Genomic DNA, 22,100 nt, shown 5'->3' on the forward strand with positions numbered 1-22,100 from the left:
AAGTGCTGCATTCAAAAGCTTACTTAAACAAAAGTAACTTTACTGAAGTCAGATTGTTTTTACTGATGCATAAATGTTGTTGTTGGTCAAGCTGGAGTTAATGTAAGTGATTTGCAAACAAAACAAAAACAAGTATTACATTTCTCTCTGAATTGTTAGGGAGTAAAAGCATAAGTTAGCATAAACTAATGGAAATAAGTTAGTTTAGTTATTTGCAAATACCTCAGTTTTGTATGTTTTTCTTCATTTTTGGCATTTATAGTACAACATCCAATCATATAAACTTGTATTTTGTTACAGGATAATAAAAGATAATAAACAAGGTACAAAAAAACAACAACAATGAATCAAACAAACAAACTCATTAAAAAAAAGCTATATAAACATTAAGGGCAGTAAATCTGAACCACTACAGCACTCAGAGGTTTTCTTATATCCTGTACTCTCTCTAATATGTTGCACCCTTAATGTGTGTTTGGAAGTCATTCCAGGTCTGACTAGCTTTCAAGTGGCTCAAATTTGCGTTTAAGTACAACAGTTAAGTAAATTAGCCTACTTATATTTCAGCGCTGGTAATAGGCTTTAGTGCATTTCGCAGTATATTTCCCCCTCAGTTGCTGCCTTCTTCTTTGGGTTGCCCACTGGTAATAATGTGTATTGGCTTTAGGGATGTAAACATGTTTGTTGTCTTACACACAGCCAATTTTATGGCTTCTGTAGTTTGATGTGTTTTTCCTTTTCCCTGTTTACACTGCTGCTGCTGCAGTCAGCTGTATTCTTTTTCTAGCTGTAAGCTTATATTCACGTTCTGATGTTCATCGGCTGCTAAAGAAGAGGTGGTCTGCTCCTAGCCATGATTTATGTTTTATGCTTTGTGTGCTTTAGTTATAATTGTCCTGCTGCATCCAGATACAGACTCCTCACAACCCGACACAACTTGTTTCAATGTCTCTCCTCTGGTAGGCGCTACAGGGCACTCACTGTACATCAATACAAATATACATGAGGACAGATTCTTCCCAGGTGCCATCATGTTCCTGAGTACGTAAATCATTTGTGTAATGTCACAAAACAATCCCTGTGGAAACACAAACACATCTGATGAGCTGTAAATCAAATACATTACAGTTTGACATATATGTTGTCTGTGTCATAACATGTACATAATAACTGTCACTGTCAAAGGTAAATCTACACACATGCATATGAACGGCACATAAAGTAACTTACTTTCACACACACACACACACACACACTTTGTTTTAACTGTGTGTAGGTATGCATGCATAATTCATTTTTACTAGGGCAGTGAAGCTGATTCTGCATAGCTGATGTCTTAGCCTGCTGTGTACCTCATGTGGGTTCCTGACTTCACATCAATTTCAATAGGCAGCTGATGCTCACTCTTTACATACTGTATAAGGTGCTCACAGTGTATCCCCCAACCCTCTTGCTAAGAGATGCCTAGCAGAGGAATGGCCACATAGGAGTCAATGCGTGGCCCACATATACTGTAGTAGGTTCCACTTAATAGCTGGTGTCAGGCTTTGTATCTGTTACCTTGTTCTTTGTGAGATGGCTGACTGAGTATGGCTAGCTGGCTCCAACGAACATTTTTCTCTATTGTTTCCACTGTACAAAGGGACTAACATGCTTAAGCAGCAGTAACAATGCTGGATTTCTGCAAAGTTTAAAATGGTTAGATGATATAATTGGAACAGTCCTGGTTAACTGTGTATTACAGGTACAGAGTGATATCCATCATTACCGGTTCTCCTTATACCCAGAGGATCCTACTTGTCACACTGCTAGCTCTGAATGTACAGATGGTACTCTGAAGGTTACATTGAGACATAAACAACTGTGTGCATTAGTGCATGTGCGTGCATATAGGGTGCTTCTGCATGATGAAGGGAAGGTTGATGGATGATCGATGTGTTATGACAGTTACCTTTTCTCTTTATCTTATACAGTAAGAACACCTCTGCCCCCTGCTGCCTTGTCTTCCTGCATCCAAATCACGCTGTCATTGACATTCTTCCCCAGCCCCCCTCTAATAACCTCAGATGGCCAATTTCCACTGAAGCGAGGGCAGATCTATTGTGCCCCAGAATGTGCTGAAGGGTTTTTGGGTCGATGAACTCGCACAGCTGAGATGGAGAGAAGGAAGGAGGACAACCAGGACAAACTGGGTTTCTTTAACTCCTTAGGGACAACGAAAAATGTCTTCTGAGATTGGACATTTAAAACTTGCAAAATTATATCTAAGAAAAAAAACAACTAATAGTTTTTAGACTGAGTGTCCTGATAATTCCCACTGCAATATGGTCAGTTCCAGAGCCAACAAGAGAACAGCAGATGTCATTTTATTAGAGAGAGACAGAGACAGTGGCAGAGCATGCTCATCAACTCCATAGAGCTACTTACTCAGCAAGTTGTACCTCTGCAACGCACAGCTTCCTCCTTTGTAAAATATTGAAGGCCTGAGGCAAAACATGCCATCAGCACTACATAATCTCCAATATAGTTTTCTTAAATAATCGGGCAGTAGTATGGTAAGCTGTTCAACAAATGATGCGAATCATAGTAATTATCTCAATATGACAATGTCCTTGGGCTGATAATCTATTAGACTTGCTGCAGCAGTTTGTTTTCTAGTATGCAAGGAGTAATCAAGTTTAAAGTTGGCATATTTATCGCCTGTAATGTGCAAATGCTTGGTGTGACATATTCAATGTCAACATACTTTATGTTACATGAAATGGACGGATAAAAAAAGCTACAGCAGGACGTAAATAATGGAAGATAGATCAAATTAGTTTTTTTATATGTTATTAATTATTATTACAGATGTGAAATTTATATTGTTGCATTTTTTTTTCAATAACCTTACTTAAAATAATACCTGGATTCACAAAACTCTGACTCCAAATGAACTCAGTAGCATAGAGTACCAGTGTACAAAACATTCAGCTAGTAACTTCTCACTTTTAGCTGGTTAAAACGACAGAAGGTCGCCGGCGGAAGATCATATCAGCGGACACTAATTCATGTTACTTCTGAGAGTGTAACCCTCAGCCTAACCCAAAAAATCTGTTTCAGGAGTCACATTCACTGTTGAACTTTCTTTAGTACCATGTTGATAATTCAAGATGATGACTTAAAAGGCTACACCTGTTGATGTCCAGATATTAATCAGCATTGCATATGTTATGCTGCTATGTAAGTATTAGATTGGAATTGGGTATTGGCAGATACCCAATATTAAAGGATTCGGGGCAGGAAACACTTTGGGTGATTGGGTTAGGATTTGTTCACCAGGATCAACTGAAGGCGTAGTTGGTTTTAGTCTCTCAGAGGATCCTTCTAAGGATATGCCTTAAAGGGTGATTGGGGCTGAGTGCCATATTCCTGCAAGTGTGCTGGAGTCCTGGTGTAAGATTAAATGAATAATGAATTGTATTTTAGATAATGGGATATTTGGTTCCTGAACAGATGTTTTGGTGCAGATATAAATGCAGTAAGTAATCAAATATTTCTAAAGTTACTAGTTTGAAGTCTGTCTCCAGCATAGCCTCTAGTCCTGTCAGAATTTCACTGATCAGGGTTTTGGCACCACTGAGAGTATAAGCTACTAATATAACACCTGTGATGTTATTAAGGTACTGATCACCTACTGAACTGATTACCCCCCTGCAGACATGTCATCATGTGCTCTAGGAAGTAAAATCTTACTTGTTGCCACTTAAAAACTAATTTGATTAAAAATATTCCAGTCTCAATATTGGATCATCTGCTATAAATAGTAACCAACCCCCATTGGGCAACTTCATTTTCACCACCAACACCATCAGCCAGAACAAAATGGCTTCAATTTAGATCTCTCACAATGTAGTAAAGCATGTTGAACATTAGCCTGTCCTTGTTCTCCTGCATACACAGTATACATACATTAACAACATTCAATTACCTTTTATCCATGTACGATTTTGCTGGATTACATTTATATCTAATATTACGTCTGTGAATACACTTTGACATTTGTGTAATATAGGGCATCCATTGTTGAGGCATATAAGGTCATGTTTTTGTGCTATTACACATGGACTTGATGTGTTTTTGCCAAATATGATGACATTTTGATTACCTTGGACGCATTCCATCACACTTGTAAAGGATCTTTCTATTTGTTTAGACTTTAGTAGACATTGACATCTAGAAGATACTCTTTTAAACTTTCCTTACCTTAACTTCAGCTTAAAAAAATGATGTGTAAATTTGTGCTGTTGCAGGCTTCTGTTTTGTTTTTGGCTCAGGTGGACAAGCGCCGGCTGACAAGCTGATGTATCCTCTTCCTGAGTCTGTGAGCCAGCTGGACATGACGGACAGGCCAGTGTGCTGTGTAAGTCATGTGCAGCCTGACCATACATTATTCATCACTCTCATCATGTTCCTCCATCCTCTTTTATCTCTCCATCTCCTGGCATTTTGCTTTCTCCCCCTCTCTCTCCCCCTCTTACTCTCCTAATTCATCAGCACCCATTAGCTACTAGAGCCTCTCTCTGTTTGACAGCAATACTCTCTCTCATCTACAACACCTGACGGTTTCCACGGTCTTCACCGTGTATCACTCCATCCGTTGGCTTCTCTTTGCTACTTGTAGCTCATTTTTTGTCCTTTTTTTGTCCTCTATCAGATACAGTATTGTACATGATTGATTTCAGTATAGATTTTCCCCATTGTGTTTCAAGGACATTCTTGAATAGAATAGAACACTGCCCTACTTATGGACTGTGATTGCAGAACAATAATTTATGCTTGAAAACAAACATCCAGCAGGGCAGAGCCACAGGCCACAGTAATGCTAAGGTTGCCCTCCTGTGGCGTCCTTCTCGTCATTCTCACCTGCCACTGCGCTCTGGTTGCCATGCCAATCTTTTACAACCTCGCCCCGGGCCCAACACAGCTTCATCATTAGTTGCTGTTGTCACTAGGGGATGTTTCAAGTGTTCACTCTTGTCTCTCCCTTCCTTGCTTCACCACCACCACCACCACCCTCCCCCATCCTCCCCCTTTCCTGGTACAGTAGATGCTCCAAGCATTCCTCCACCCGCCCCCTGCTAGCTCAGCTGCTGAGCCCCACACAGGACCATGTCCCTGGACTCCCCTTTATTACCATATCATGAGATGTGCCGAAGGCGTGTAGCAATGCAGCGTGCTGCCTGTATCTTTAAGAGAGAGAGCGAGACTATAATGTGTAATGGGGAGGAAATAAGGCATGGAGTGAGCAAGTGAGAGAGAGTGGGTGAGGGAGTGTGAATTTATCATAGGCAAAATTTGTGCTTCATTCTTAGCTGTGTGCTGAGCATCCCTGCACCGGCATGCACAGTCTCCCAAGGCTCATACTGCCGAAGAGTACGCCCCTCTCTCTTTCTCTCTCTCTCACACACACTCAGGCTCTCCCACTCAACCTCTCCCTCACACACACACACACATATTCACACACACGTGCTCGCAGTCACACACGCGCAGTGCCTGTCAGGAGCGCCGCTGCTGGACCACAGCCATCTCGCGAAGGAGGTTCCAGCGGAGGAAAGAGAAAGCCAGAGCGAGCGCGAGACAAAGGGAAGGAGGACGGTAGAAGGAGAGGAGCGAATAGGAGCGCGGGGACCGGCACAAGGAACGAGAGATCCAGCACTTTGTGAAGAACAGAAAGCGAGGGACAGGAGGAGGGAGGAGGAGAGAGGAAAAAAGAGGAGGGGGAACAGGAAACGCGATCACTTTCAGCTGCAGCCGTCCGTGTCGCAGCATGGGCAATGCACCATCCCAAGGCATGTCAACCCTATCTCCATGCATACTTGTGTAGCAGGTATCTTTTTGATTCTGCGTGTTGTGCTATCCAACCAGCTGGCTGTCCTCCTGTCACACTCTGTGAAAGCAGGGGATGGGGGTTGGGCTGAGGGCTCGTGGAGCGCGGCATCGCTTGAGGAGTGTGATGCCGTAAGGTAGCATCAGTTAATGGGTAGTAGGTTAGGAGTGAGGTGCCAGGGGAGAGGCTTGCAGGGATGTTGAATACGAAGATGAGGTGCTGGAGGTGTTGGAAAACACTGGGTGGAGGCACCATTTGTGGGAGCAGCAAGAAATGGGAGGGGGCTGTTGTAGAGCAGAAGTACCATCAGTGAAGCAGGTGGTGCTTGTGGGTGTGAGTCTGTGTGTGTGTGTGTGTGTGTGTGTAAGAGAGAGGGAGGTGACTTGATTTTTGTCATGTGTGTAGTTGAGCGCAAAGTGTGAAAGTGTGATTGTGCTTGCCTCTGTATGTGTGTGTGTGTTGGAGTGGTGATTGCAACTGCTGCTGTCAACCACATGGACGACCTCTGGGAAGCAAAGCGCTCCAAAGGGTGTGCGTGAAAAAAGACAATAAGATAGAGAAGAAACAAATATTGATACGACAAATAAAGGAATTGGTCAATGCACTGGTATCTTAATGAGGGGACTAGGCAGCTTGCCTAGAGTGAATGGGGGATGGTATTGTAAATGGATGATCGGGTGGGTCAACTCCTTCATGTGATGCTCTCTCTGTTCCCTTTAGGCCTCTCTCTCTTTTTTTTCTTTCAATCTTTTAATCTCTCTGTTTCACTCTCTTTTACAATCCCTTTGGTAAAATACTAGTTGCTTTGCAGCCTGATAATGCTTTGCTTCAAAATCAACTGAATGTCTCTTATTTCTGGTGAGAGGCAGTCATATTTGCCGCCAGATGTGTTAAGTGTATATTGTTTATTATATATTGCAGTGTATGGCAAATTTACATTTGACATGTATGACACCTGTGTTCCAGGAAGAGGGAGTGTAAACGTAGGGACAAATGATACAAAAACAATGCAAGGGTATGGGGGTTAAAGTAAAAAAGAATATACTTGAGGCAAGTTGAAACCCTGTTGGGTTTGAAAGGCTTCACTGACAGGCAGAGAAAAAGTATCCACTATCAAGATGCAAAGAAATAAAGAGAGAAGTGGGGAAAGGCACGAATGCTCACTTTTCAGAGAAGGGGCAGCGCAGCACAGCTCAAGGAATTCATCCACCTTCATTTCCCTTCTAACTCTTCCTTCTCCCTCACCTATTTATCCCTCCTTTCTTCCTCCCCTCCTGTTCATACCTTGCTTGCCTCTCACCAAGGGACAGTCTGGTAGCTAGTGGGGGGAAGGGGAGCGAGACAAGAGACAGAGGATATGAAAGACGGGGAAAGAATGAAAGGAAGTTTGAAAGAACGAAAGACGAAAAAAGGGCTGGCACGCAGATGGACAGGTAAGTTGTGATGCCGAGGTCTTGTGGTGGCTAACAGCAGCATAATTCTCTTTAACAGTGTTGAGTGTCTAAATGAGCTCATTACTTGGATGATTGCAAAGGTTCAACAGTTGAATAGTAAACAGCTCTTTAAACCTGTTTGCTTGCTGTTTGCTCTTTCTCAGATGTGTTTGGGGGAGAATATTGATGCCCTCAACTTGTCTGTTCAGTTTTTGGTTGCTGTGTTTCGCCTTTTTGCTGGGTGACCTTTATAAGGTTTCATTTCTCATTTCTCCAAGTTGATATTTTAATTCTCTTGTCAGACGCCCTTATCGGTCTCTTTAAAGGCAGAGGAAATCAGTTTGAGGCTTAGGTGAGGGCAGACACATGCTGCAGTGTCATGAGACCTTTTGCACTGGCTAGAGGTCTGTGGGTCTATTGGATTTTTTTGTAGTTACCACTGTAAAGCTTGTCCTTGGATTTCTGTCTGTAGTCAGTGTCTATCTTTGAGGGATTGACATGGATTAGGCTGAATACTGAGCCATGGGTGTCTTTTTTTTCTTGGCTGAATGTTAAAGCAATGACTTTCTGTTTCTATAGAGGCACAGAACAGTTGTGCTGTATCAAAGGATTTCTAGCTGTATGGACCTACAGTACTCAAGATTACCATTGCTGTTGGTGGCAATTTATGCTACTAATTTAACTTAAAGCATCCAAACCACAAACCATGCTAATATTTGGGCTGTGCATTCAGGCCACCAGTGAGCCGGCAATTTGCCAGATCAGACTTAGCTTTGCCAGTTGGCCAGTAAAGAAGAATCCCATTTACATTTAGTAGTCACAGTTTAACCACTGCCTACCAAAGCAAATATAGAAGCATCTTTATAAACCCATTAGAGTTGTACCAGTTCACACAGCTAGGCTAAACCATGAAGAATAGATTAAGCAGAGTCAAGCATTAAGCCCAGTATTAGCCTGCCGGAGAGCTAATGCTTATCGTAATGTTGCCATTGTGCAGAGACGGCAGATCCTGGTAGCTTTATGCCTCCATGTTATACCTCGTATGTTCAGCTGAGGTTTATGTCAACACACGTCTGTCTATCTGCTGATCCTCTCCAGTGAGGCAAAGCCAGAACCGTGTCTGGGGGGGCTGCAGTGACTGAGATGGTGTTACAGTGCATGTTGTAGTGGTGTTATACTGTATGAAAGGAGAATACTACCAAAGACAAAAACATAGTGGGGGTGTAGATGAAGTGTGATAAGGAATAGGATGTATTTGTATGGTAACATGCTGTGATTTACTGGATAAAAACTCAGTCCAGTACCATTTGGACTAAGACTGAAAGTATGAGGTAATGTGGTAACGTCTTGGCCACAGTAGCTTGCTGTATTTTCTCTGATATATTAGAATTTGATCACAGAAAACGAGGATTTTTACTGAACATTGGCGCAGACATGTTGGCAACACGATGACACACTCAATACTGCAGATGGATGAACTGGATGAAGGAGGATAAACATTGGTAGATTTCGATTAGTGAGTTAAGTCAAACGTCATATTTCGGTCTGATATTGATAATTCATATTTCCATCATAGTGCAAACTGATTTAAGCTTCACGGAGATAGCATCAGGAAAGAGAAGCAGGTAAATGCTTTTCTGATAGGATAATAGATTGTGTTTTGAAAACAGCTGAGTGCTGCTGCTCTGTTTACCTTCTTTTCATTTGAGAGGACAATACTGAAAGCAATAGATGGGTGGACTGTACTGGGTCATGTCATTATGTGTCTGTCAGAGATTTTCCTGACATGCAAGGACACAAACTCAATTGAACCACCTCTATCCTTGCCTTTGTTGAAGACATTACATACGGATCAGATCACAAGTAATATGATATTCTGGTAGAAATGTTTGTCAATTACTAAATCCAGCATGTGTTATTGACAGCAGCATGCAGCCATGTGTGGATCTTAGTATGTTTGTAGAGTCATTGTTTTGTACTTACGCACCTGCTTATTCCCTAGGTCTCTGCCACACAAAGCCCTATGAATGCCGCCTTGTGATTGGCTGATGATGATGCAATGTTTTATGGCAGAAGAGCTGCATGTTTTGAGGGCATTTCCGAAGTAATTGACCCTGCTGGGAATAGTGTTGCCGGAGTTTGTACTGGTGTTCAAGTAAATCTGCTAAACAAAATATTAACATGATATACAGACTCCACACATTCTGGGGCACAACCTCTCATGCATAAAAGGGGCTGAGCACATAATGATTGTGAGATGGAGAAATGCCAGACTTCTCTGTCCAAACCAGCAAGCTTGTCCTTATGTTAGGTTTGCTTCATACAGTGTCCTTGTCACAGCAAGTTCTAAATGCACCATGGCTTGAGCTCACATATATGCATGCACATGCATGTGTACAAATATATACTTTGCGTCAGTGTACAGAGGAGTGATGATATACAAGCAGCATTTGGACATTTTATGAGTAAATTGCTTTTACACCCGAGGTTTGTGGCCAATATGATGAGCCTCTCAGCTGCAGTGTTAAGCACACTAGTTAGCTCTCAAGGTCATTAATGATTCAAGAGTTTAAATATTACATGCATTTATCAAAGGTTCATATTTTCATGATGTGCAGGGCAGTTTGATATCTGTGCATAATGATGAACAACATAAAATGAACCATCCATGTAAATTCTTGTTTCATGAAACAATGGATGAATTATTATAAAATCAATAGAATTGTTTTTTTTTTTAGTTTAGAAAGAAATCCTACTCTCTTTTAATTTCATTTTGACATTTTCAGTGAAAATTGAAAAGAAAAGAGAGATGTTGAGCAGTTACTGTCGCTAGGAGGTCCTATGACCTTCTGTACTCTAAAAGCACACTGGTCACTCTGTTAAATGTTAAACTTATTTTTCCCACTTATCTATCTAAAATAACATGAAGTCAAGCTTTAATTAATTAAAAGAAAATATTATAGTATCATTTAAAGTTTTCCTACGTTAACACCAGGTGTTACTTCATATTTGAGCATTTTAGTTTGCTATTTTTTTGTAAACGATTTTACCTAGACCAATTGAGTGGGTGGTTAAAAATGTAATGCTAAAAGATGGAGATGCTTGGTTATTGGCCATTAGAATATAAATCAACTTTATTGTCACATGTACAATCATACACAGTACAGTGTAGAGTGAAATTTGTCCTCTGCATTTAACCCATTCTAAGTAGTAGGAGCAGTGGTCAGCCACTGTACGACACCCAGCAACCAACTCTAGATCTAAGCCAGTGCCACAGCAATCCCTATCCTCATGTTATCTTACATAAAGACAATTCCTGTGAGTTTCATGCAGTGAGGTATACAGATTTTACACTGAAAAAGTGAAAAAGAAAGCACTGGTATCGGATTGCATATCTGTTTTATGATGTGACAACATTGGTCCGTGCTTTGGATTAAAATTACTGATTTGCTGAGGTTAGGGGAGGTTTGTTATTGTTGTTACGATAATTACCAAGTGGTTAGGGTCATGGAATGATTGTTTTCATGGTGAAAAATGTAATACAGCTGCTAAAGGGCTGACATGAACGTGACATACGTTATTTTGGGGCACTTGCTGAAATGGTGGCTGCTGTCTTTCTTACACAAAAACATGCTGGAGCTTATTGTAACATAAATAATTTAAAGTATAGAACTTACAATCACCAAGTACAAGTACGATCACTTCCTTTCAGCTAGTAAAGTTTCTGTCAGTACACAAATCAAGTTAGATGGTACAACTTCTTGTGAGTCTTCTCTTAAACAACTGAGGTGGCTGCAGCAGGTTGGTTAGATTTCCAAAAAGGGCAGAAAATAACAATAAAATTACTCCAGAGCAGCCTGTAAAACATGATCCCGAAGCAATTGCACTGTGGGTCCAGGAGGCCAATATTTACTTCATTATCCTCTAGCTTTTCCCGGCTCACAAAGCTCTAGTTGGTCCACAGTGATCTGTTGAAAAAGTCTTGGTGCCCTAATGTGCTCTTTGAAAGCTCCAGCCTGTGAGTCATAAAAACAACCTGTCGTGTATTAAGGTGTTCTGCAGTGAGACATAACAAAATGGATTCTAAATCAAAAGTAGCTTTCTGCTGACTGTTTGAGAGACCAGGAACAGAGTTCCTTTGTGCTGCAGCAGGAGAAATAAAAGACAAAGATCCAACTTTGTCAGTGTTGTTGTATATAAAGACAAAACATCTTGCTGTCTTAAGCAAATTTAAACTTTTTCATTTGTTGGCTATTTGACAGTTTATTAGTCGGTTAAAATGTACCAGTAATTGCAATGCTTCCAGACAGTATTTGAAGGCATCTGTATTCTTCTTCAGTGACAGTTGGTACAGCGCAGATCAATTTGTGAAAATTTAGGAGATAATGAGGTAAATATTCAAATTTGGTAGGCAAAAGGCTGTTGCTTGGCTTCAGAACTCAACTGTTTTTGCAGTGATTAATGGTTCCTTTTTGAACTTTTGGGATCTTTGAAAGAAAGAAATGTGAAGTGAAACCACCAGTTAGAAAAGCAAATATTTGAAATGTATGTTGGAATATAGACCTCACCAGTGCGTTAGCCTGAGTAGATAATGACAATAGCTGATGATAAAATAGGCAACTCTCTCCTCTCCCTTCACGACCCACCCAGTCTGTGGCAATCAGTGCACAGATGATTGACAGTATTCACACTGTCACTATTTTCAGGACAGCAATCATCCCACTCATTTATGTTCACACAATGTACTTTTGGTGAATTGAAAAATCAACTTGTAAAACATGCCGGTGGCGACTTCAAAACTGACTTGCAGATCATTGAAGAGTATGTGTGTGCATGCAAATTCTGTTTTGAGCTTATTTTAGATTTGTAATTAAATAAACTACATTTTTACTGCACATACGTGAGTGTGGTATCTAACTGTCATCTAACTCTAAGAAAAGAAGAAAGAGAATAAAGTGAAAGTGAATAAATGCGATTCCCAAAATGTCGAACTCTTGCTGTAACACTGTTCCTGCTAATTGGGTTTTCTCCCTCAGCTACATTACAGAAATCATCTATGTGTTTATTTGAATTGCAAGTAAGACTCCTATTATCGTTAAGATAATCAACAGTCAGTTGCCTCTTCTATTGCTTGCTCTTCACACACTCCAGTAAAGACAGGAAAATTAAATACAATCCTTGGGCAAGCTTTCTTTAAATGTTCTCCCCCGCCCCTTTATTGCGTACAAGTTATTGCAATCCAATACAACAGAAATTCCACAAATTCTACATTTACAAAGGTTGTAATATTCAGTTTCTGTTGACATTGTCAGAGAGGTGTTAATTCCACTATATATGTATTATTGAGGTTGTAGGTATGGTGGTGTACTGGACTGTGTTATATTGAATATTGATTCTCCTTTTTTGTTGTTTTTTAAAGGAAATGCAACGGCAGGACGCTACTTTCCTGCTAATACAACATTTGCACCTCCATAACCAAAGGGTATCTCTCCTTGTGGAACAAAGAGCTCTAACATCCATTTGAGCCTCACCTGGTGTTTTGTAATACCTGAAATAGCAGCATGCATACACTCTGCTTTTAATATTCAGTAGAAATGGGGCACACAGTGTCAGATTCAAATACATCTGCTTCCTCCGTGCACGGGACAGCAGTAGTCTAAACATAGGAGATGCAGATCATGTTGCACTGCTCTCCTTCCCACAAGGTTGTGTTTTGTTACGTGGACATGTTTTTGTGGTTATTATTAAAGATTTAAAGCCAGGTGAATACTTAAAAAGGGTTCAGAGAGAGTTGAGTAGAATCACTTACGAACCTGTTAGAGTATAGATTGGAGTGCATTTCATATCAAGAAGAGCCTGATTTAGCTTGCGTTTCTGATACCTCTGGGCTAAAGACTCATTTCTGGTGTCTGGGTTACTTCACAAAAGGTGCTGAACTGAAGCTCAGAAACCTGAAAGAGGGAAACGGTCGTTCCCTAAAACTTCCCCAGAAGCAAGAGAGAAAGGAAGAAAGGAGGAGAGTTAGAAGAAATGAAGATGGTGATGTTAGTGAGGCGCTAGAGGAAGCAGTAATAGTCTTCTCTCTTCTCACTCAGACCGTTTCCTCCTACGTTCTCCTCTCATCACTTCTGATTTTCATTCCCAAGATGCTCAGGCAAGAATACAAAGCAGGCAGCGCAGGCTCTGATGATTTTGGGCAGATTAGCCTCCTTCTGCTCCTGACTGGACCCAAATATCCCTCATCTCATTCTGCTTTCGGTCTCAGTAGACTCCTTCACCATATCCTACTTTGTCCTCCTCCTTTGCTTGACACTGCACGTTCAGACTTAAGGTTGATTTATCAAACTCTAACGAGAGATTTAGTATCACTTTGCAAATTTGAGCATCAAATCTGTCTGCACTGCCTCTGGGCTCAGCTACAATTTAGATTTCCATATTCTCTCAATCCCAGTCAACATTTGAACCTCCATCACATTTACTGTCAGTTGTGTACTAGTCTCAATCTCTTAAATCACTCATTCATTTCAGTATGTATCCATAGCTGTGTGAGTATTCTGTGCTTTCCATGCCATTGCAAGTCTCTGCAGTAAGAAAGGCTATGCTCTGCTGCAACCTTGTGGATCACTTTTCATTTCCTTCCTCATTTTCCCCACTAGGAGTTACCCTTCTGACAAGGAAACCAATTCCCACGTTATCGCCCACTAATATACATGTAATGACTTGTAACAGGGTGGGAAGCAGATACAGGCTTGCATTATCCTGCCGAGCTTAAAAGATGGATTTTCTGTAACAGGGGCCACCGGCATCATAAACATTGCATGTGAAATTCATGGATGAGCCCAAACTCACCGCCAAAAACTATTAGAGCAGCGAGTATGAAAAGGTCAGAGACAAGACCTGTATCCCTCTGCTTCATCCAGTGCTGCCTATGTTTTGTGTCTCCTGATCGATTAGCTGGGTGGCATCCATCTCTTCAGTCCCAGACATTTATGGGAAAGCAAGGGCTCTAACATAGTGCATGACATTGGCATTTTTGAAGCATAGCCAGTGTGCAACAGAAATACACGGCAGGCAGGAGAGATATGAACACTGTGCTGAGATTTTCCTAGATTATGGGCAGAGAAAGTGTTGGGATGGATTGGCTTAGTGGCTGTAGTGAGCAGTGGGTGAAAAACAGAAAGAGGGAGGAAAATGGCTGTGCTGAATATGACTGGATGTGTTAGTCTGGTTTCATGCGTCGCCTTGTTATTGCTGGTGTTAGTGAGTCACTCAGTGGTCATAATTTCAGCAGCAAGGAGTTGCCTTTCAATGTTTGACCTTGTTCAATAACTAGAGCTCTGTTGAGGACTGCACACAGAGGTAATCACTGCCAAAGCCTGAGCTCAGCCTGTAGGTTGTAACAAGGGTGTTTGAAGGTTGTCACAGTGTGGATGTGTTCTTTCGTTTGGGTTTGGTTTCTCTTTGTTTTGTTTTTACCATTTTTCAGAGATGCAAGTAAAACATTTTTTCATTATAGATTATTTTAGATTTTGATTAATTATCTTATCCCAGAGGCCAGCATTGCTTTTTTTATCCAAACCAAAGCTCAAAGTTATACAGCTTACAGTTACATGAAACAGAATTGCAGCAAATCCTCTGAAACCATTTGGCACATTTTTTTGATAAATTACTTAAACAAGTTGGCAGTTTATTCAGTACAGCTAGTTTAAAAAAAGCAGGGTAATACAACAATTGTATTTTACCCTTATGAAGTTTATAATGTTCCGTTTATGTTGAAACTGTTTTAGAGATGTGTTGATTCAACTTTACAGACATTTTGGAGGCTGCTGTGGTGATTGTTAATGTGATAATGATAATGTTTTGCATTATACAGAGAGGTGTTTCTAATATTTAGTCTACCATTATACATTTGTTGGAAAGAATAATAGAATAGAACACACTCAGTATAACACACCGTTACAAGTGTAGCTGCCAAAATGACCATCAAATTGAATCAACACCTGTGAAACAGTTTCAACGTAAACATAAACATTATAACCTTCATGAGGGTAGAATTTATTGCAGGAATTTTGTATCAGACTGCATTAATTTTAGATTCTTCTAATAAACTGGCAGCTTGAGTTTATATTGTCATGTTACCATAGACATTCCTGCAAGAAAATCAATGCATGGTGTGCACAACTGACAGACATGATTAGAAATGCCCCTCCATTCACCAAGCCCTATGTTCCTCCCACAGTTACTAGGAAACAAGAGGCTCACAGACCCGGTTGTTGAGGTGGTGGAGGTGCAGCGAGGAAGACCGGCAGCAGGGGGGTATTATGAGGCTCTGGGGTTAAATGCTGTATATATGCCAGATGCTGTATACATTTAAAAAAATCATTGTCATCAAATTTGTTGGCATCACTGACACCTATGTACATGCTGCACTCTCTGTTTTAGACTTAAGCTTTGCGCACTGATAGTGAATACATATCATCGCACGTACACAAAAGCTCACACAATCTCCTTCTTTTCCCCTGCTCTGAAACTGTGCGGTCATACGGTGTGTTCTTGCTGGAGTTCGTCCCCTAAAAACACACCTTTACAGCCTCTGACATTGTAGATTCATGCCTTCTGATGTGATAAATGTTTTCCACATCTCTAATGAACCCACTTACCAGTTCTTCTGCACCGATAAACAATGGATTAACCTCATTGTGCATGCATGCTGTATCACCCAGCCATACATCAAGCAACTGATCTTCCAGCAGGTGTTTAGAAACAAAGTGCAGCAATCGTGACCTTATAATCTCTCTCTGTGTTTGTGCACACCCATTTAAATGTACATGTTTATTTCTTTAATACATTTGTATTTGTGTATTTGCCTCCCTTTTTTTTGTTTTTGTGTAGGTAGTTCTAGTTCAAGATGTTTTTTCAGCTCCATTATTATTTCACTCTCTGCAGAGAGGTGGGTGTGGCTCCTTCAGCCTGCTCCTTAGGGTTTGGCAGATATGTTTTTGCTTGGCTAGGAAGTTGAGGTTGGCTACTTGTCCATTGTTGCAGCTTTGTCTCATTTCTCTTGCTTCCTCTTGGCACACCAGGATGCCAAAGGCCATCACAGTAAAATACCAGCTCCACCTTCTAGATGGCAGTAGGGATGTTGCAGCGCCGGCTGCAGAGCTGCAGTGAGAAGCTCCAGGGTTTGGCAGCAGGGCTTATCCAGCCCGGCCCACTCCCTCCCACTGCCAAACAGATGCTATGAAGATGGAGGAGTGTACACAGATGGGTCGCTGCCTGTCATTCAGACCTCAGTGATATTTGTTCATTGAGTTAAATATCGCCGGGAATGCATGGGTGGATTATGAGACAACAGGCCCCTGGACACAGACATGTGAAAGGCCCACCCAGCCCTCCTACACAAGAGTAAGCTGTGTCGTTTGTGGTTGTTTTGTTTCTCTTTGTGGATGTCTTGCATCTCTTTGTGTTTTGTTTCGATAGCACGAACAATACAGGATTTTGGAGGCTAATACTGATATTGACTGACGTTATAAAGATACATCAGTCAATATTGAATTTCTTTACACAACTTAATTTCACTTAATATCTGCAATGAGATATCGGCCAGGATGTTGTTTTGCATTTCTTCGCGGTTGTCTTGTGACTCTTTAGCCACGTTATTTTGGGTCTCTTTGTGGTTGTTTTGCATCTCAGTGACCTTTTCCCTGAGCCTACTTCTGGTAGGCCTGTTCATGTGGCATTGTCATTTATAAAAGGGGTTGGTGCTGGTTGGGTGGTGTCAGAGATAAGGCAAAGGGTTGATAAAGATTATTGTTTAAGGTATTTATTATAAAAAAAAATTCCTGGCCATATCTGACACCTGTTCAGCTTATGCAGGCAATGTCTGGCCTCCTTTTATCAACATCAATCACTCATTTCTTCTGCTCTCACGGGTTTCTTTCTCTCTCACCCTGGAACAAAGCTTCAAATATTCATTCAATTATTAATGTATCGTGGGCTCTGTGGGGAGTTTGTATTTGACTGGTTTCATTAACTGTTCTGTTTCATAGATTTGGAAAATGCCAGAAAAAGGTTGTTGAAACCACCGTGGACTTCTCCTTATTGCTTTGTGTCTTCCCCAGTGTTGTCTTTGAAATTGCACAACTGGTTACTTTGTTTCTTTCCTACCTCCTGCGATGTGTCAAGTGCAACTTGAGAACAGTGAAACTGCATTTCAGAGTGGAGAAAAACAACCATGGTTTCAGTTTAAAGTATTGCTGGAAGAAAAGATACTGATGTGCATTCATGCTGGCATAAACATATAAAGGGCATGTGTGTTACATTGTATACACTAAAACAACAAGTGGCCACTTGTGGGCAAGTATACACGTCTGCTGTTGCAATGTTTTAAAGTAAATAGATCTCTCAGTAGACATTAGATGTGATGTAATTAATAAATGCTAACTCCTGGCTGAGTCGAGAACAAATTGACAAATACGTTGTACCTCACTGGGTTATCACTGACTGTCCTGCTGCTGGTCACAGCACAATGCTATAGACAATCGATGCCAAGTATGGCGATGAAATGTCGAGGACACAGAGTTGTTGTGCCTTTGTAGTTACTCCTGAGTCTGAGTCTCCACTGAGCATGTACCCTTCTGACAATCGCAGCGAGAGAGAGATGGAGAGATGTATCTTTATTTGAAGTTGATCCTTCCTGCATTAGTAGTCTGTGTGTGAACACGTTAACCACAAACAGTTGTTGTACAGCATGCAAATGGGGTTCTGTAGGAGAGAGGTCTCACCTTGTGCAAGCACACAAGGAGGTTTTTGTGTGTGTTTTCCATGTTTCTTCATTGCACTCCGATTGTGTTACTGTCTACATAGACAGTCGGTTGACAGTATATGCCCAGTATTCTCTGGTTCTAACTTCTGAAATGTAAATATATTTTCTGGTTTTCTTAGTCTTCAATGACAGTAAAGGGAATATCTTTTTGGTTTTAGACTGTTGGTTGGACAAAACATGACATCTGATGACTAGGGCTGTAATGATTAGTTGATTTCTTTTTTTTTCAATTAAGACATTTTATTGGCATTTTAGCAATCATTACACAACAATACAATTACATGTATTGTTCCAATAATGAATCCGCCCAGCCCCTGTACCACTAAGACTTTGAGTACTCCCGCAGTCTTGGACATGAACAAAACATTTGAGTGAGATTACAAGGAGCCTGAACATCTGTCACAAGTGTCAGCCATATTCGGGTACATCTTTTCGAATTTAGATTTTCTGTAGTGTATCCATGGCACAAAAATAGCATCAGCCAAATGCTGGTAAAATATACAAGTGGCTGGTAGATTTGCTTCACTCCAGCCAAAAAGCAATGGTAATCTATTGAGTGGCTGGACAAATTTGAACATTCACTGGCCTGGTTAATTTTGCAACCTGAGTGTACCATTTGAACTATTTTGAATTGTATGACTTGAAATTTTGTATACAATGAACAAGATTTCTTCCATTGCGTTTGTCCATTGATTGTCATGATAATGCCAAATTCTGTGTCCCAATCTGGTTTAATCTTAAGTAAAGCAGGAAGTGTATATGGAGTACCTGGAGTTTGCTGTAGGTTGTAGTCTTTGGATTATTTTGTCCAACCAACTGCACAAAACCCAGAAATATGAAATTTACACGGTATAAAATGGGGGAAAAAAGAAAATCCTCACATTGGATAAGCTGGATCGATTGGCGTTTTTGCTAGTTGTACTTTTCCTCCATATTTGTGCAGATTTTTGTCTTAACATTTTCTGATATAGTCTTTGCGTGTGCCCCAAAGTGTGTCTGTGTGTGTGTGTCCGAGTGTGTCCCCTTCTTCTGCTGATAATGACAGCCGGCTGTATTTGAATGATTCATAGCTGAATACTAATGAGACACGCTGCAGATGTCTTGGAGAAGCCAAGCTGTGCCCTTTAGGTGTCACTCAGCCCTCGGGGGTGTTGGTCACCTGCACATCTCGCTCTCACGACTCCCGACTAACAGAGGCTTCATGGAAAATGCCAACTGAGGCAGCAAGTTCTTAATTTCCTATTTGTTCCAGACTTAATTTAACCTTTCTAACTTTGTGTGTTGTTATGGTAATTTTTGACACTTGCACAATGCATACATGATTGAAAGCAATATGAAGACCAGATTGAAATAGATCATTTTTGCAGAAGCTCTACAGATGAGTTGTTTAGGAAGAGAGTACAACAAGATCTAACAGAAGAAGGTCACGGATAGAAAGAACATCAGCATTGTGCATCGGAGGGTGGCTAGGGAGCTGTCTAATAACAATAGGGAGCAGGGTTGGCCTTCAAAATGTGCTTCATCGCTCTCTTCCTCTCCTAGTCTCCTCCTGTGCTCTCTCTCTCTCATCTTTTCTTGTTTTGTCTTCACGGTCGAATATACCTGATGCTGCCAGGGCAAAGCATGAGTCGGTATTGATTTCTCTTCCCTCCGCTCGTTGGTGGATGTTTGACGCAGGAGTTCAGGGACGCACAAGGCTTTATTGTGGCCCTTTGTTCTTTTCCCTGTCCTCACCCTGGTCCAGCCTATTCATACGTCACAAAAATGTCCTATCTTTGCGTGCCGCCCACCTGACATGCTCTGAATGCTAGCCTTACTGCTGTCTGGAGCCCATAGGCCTTGCTTGACTTTCCACCAGAGCAGCACAATGCACTAAACTCTCGGCAGAGTCTTTAAATGGTGAAGAAAATATCCCAGTGATTGATTTCAGAGTGCCTTGGAAACCCATGTATATTAAACAGTTTGAAAATACTGAAACAGTGGACTAATGGTGTTTAAAATTGCTGTCAATATAGTTACTTGAATTGAGATTAGAGCCAAGAGTACCTATAATGTGTTATTTACTGCTTCAAGCCAGGCTAAGTAATCACATTCTCAGATGGAGTCTGTAGGTAGTTGTGGCGAGCAAATGCTGGCAGGCATCATGCTGTTTATATACAGTACTGGAAAACGGTGAGGCACTGTGATGGCCAGGAACATAAGTGATGCTTCAGGTTTGTATTTCACATAATTTATGCCATTTTAACTTTGTAGTCAATACATGTCTAGTAGAGGCTGATAAGTTTTAAAAACTGTATGTATACGTTTTTTATTTATTGCCCAATACAACAATATAGCTGCGATAAGCTAATATTTGTCAGTAAATCTTCCTGGCCATTAAGCTCTTTTAATCCCTAGTTTAATACTTTAACAATCTATATTTTCTTTAATATGTGTGCCTTATACTAATACCTAGATTGTATTGTTGGGTATAAGACTTACACTGTCTGATATTAACTTGTCGCTGATATATCTGTGTATATGTCCCCTGATAGGCAATAACAAATTGCAGTACAGCAGCGTCATCATGACATAGTTTGTCCACCAGAGGTTACCGACAAGTTCATTTTCAAAGAGCATATCAGTATATATCTTACAATTCCTAACCCCATTTTTGAAAACTCAAATATCTATATCTCTCTGACTAAAGGTCAAATTAAAAAAGGCATTTCAAGAATTTGTGATGGGGATTTTAAAATGATATTTTATAAACTGATTAAGAAAGATTAAACAGTATTGAAAATCATTTTGTTTTGCATCCCTAAGAGCACGACAGTTGATTTTATCTGATGCTTTGGTAAGGTCCACTATCATGACATACTGACAGACTTTCTTAACTTTGCTTGAATAAGTATCACCAGTCAACCATCATAACGAATTCCAGGCAGTGTTCAAACCCTGCAAACCACTTAAATGGAAGCTGCTGCTGCCAGTTCCTACAGTTTCTGTTGTAAATCATCCCAAGAGCAATTAAGAGATATTGGGCTGTGACACCTGTATCTCCTTCCCACAACAAGTGTGTATTACTGTCTCTGTGAGTTCAAGGGTCGGCTTTTATCTCCCATCTCTTTGTGTGGTATGCTAACATATTCCTAGCTCTTGTGTGCCAAATCCTCTGCTTGGGAATGAACTGCCTGGGTCTAGCTTTGCACCTGTGCCTCATTCACAACAAGTCACGTCTGGTTGTCGCTGTCATTATCATAATCATCATATTATGCTTCCTTCTCTGTCGCATAATCACTTTAATTGGACTGAAGCTAAAAAAGAGGATATTTTGTGATGGATAGGAGATGAGAGTGGCATTTGGCAGAATTGGGTTGAAAATCCTCTGTTTCCTCTCAAATATGTCAAAAGGTTTAGGGGTTATGTCTATGTGTCTGTGTGTTTGCATATTATCATTGGGTTTAAGAGGGGTAATTGTCTGTCTCTCTTTAGATTTGACAGCAGTCTTTCGATGTAGCCATTTTGTTCTTATGCGGCATAACATCAGCAGAGCCGGGGATGTTTCAGTACTCGTTTCTCTCCCACTTAACACCTCTCACTGGCCTCTGGAAATATAATTCACTACAACTCATGACAGAAACACACATGCTACAAATCTGGCATGCCAGTCAATTCACTGCAGTCACATCCAATTGATTTTAATAACCTTCACTGGAGCGTCTTTGGCAGATTTTAACTTTTTGTATTCATCCTGATGCGGGAAGAAAAGTAGGTTTGTGGTTACATTACAACAACATCACTCTGCATTATCGATCTGCAGCCTCGCTTATTATAGAACAGACACGGATGTGCTATAATTATAACCAAGACATATTGAGGAGGATTCTCCTCTGCGCAGTTCTGTTATATGACTGAAGGGTATAATTAAATCTTTGCTTTTGAGTATTTTCCTTTTACATTTCAGAGAAAATCCAAAGCTAAACTGCTCACA

General features: G+C 40.7%; 1 protein-coding gene across 2 annotated transcripts in view; it reads left to right on the forward strand.

Annotated features, from left to right (window-relative positions):
* The first annotated feature begins 5,318 nt into the window (after positions 1–5,318).
* srcin1a (SRC kinase signaling inhibitor 1a) overlaps positions 5,319–22,100 on the forward strand; it is a 101,448-nt gene continuing 84,666 nt past the window's right edge. For both annotated transcript variants that reach the window (XM_051387166.1, XM_051387168.1), the window contains exon 1: positions 5,319–5,831. In XM_051387166.1, coding sequence (XP_051243126.1) covers positions 5,810–5,831 — 22 coding nt within the window. In that variant the 5' untranslated portion in view covers positions 5,319–5,809. The remainder of the gene's footprint in view (positions 5,832–22,100) is intronic.

The sequence above is a fragment of the Dicentrarchus labrax genome, unplaced genomic scaffold (genome assembly GCF_905237075.1).
Source record: "Dicentrarchus labrax unplaced genomic scaffold, dlabrax2021, whole genome shotgun sequence".
Lineage (NCBI taxonomy): Eukaryota > Metazoa > Chordata > Actinopteri > Moronidae > Dicentrarchus > Dicentrarchus labrax.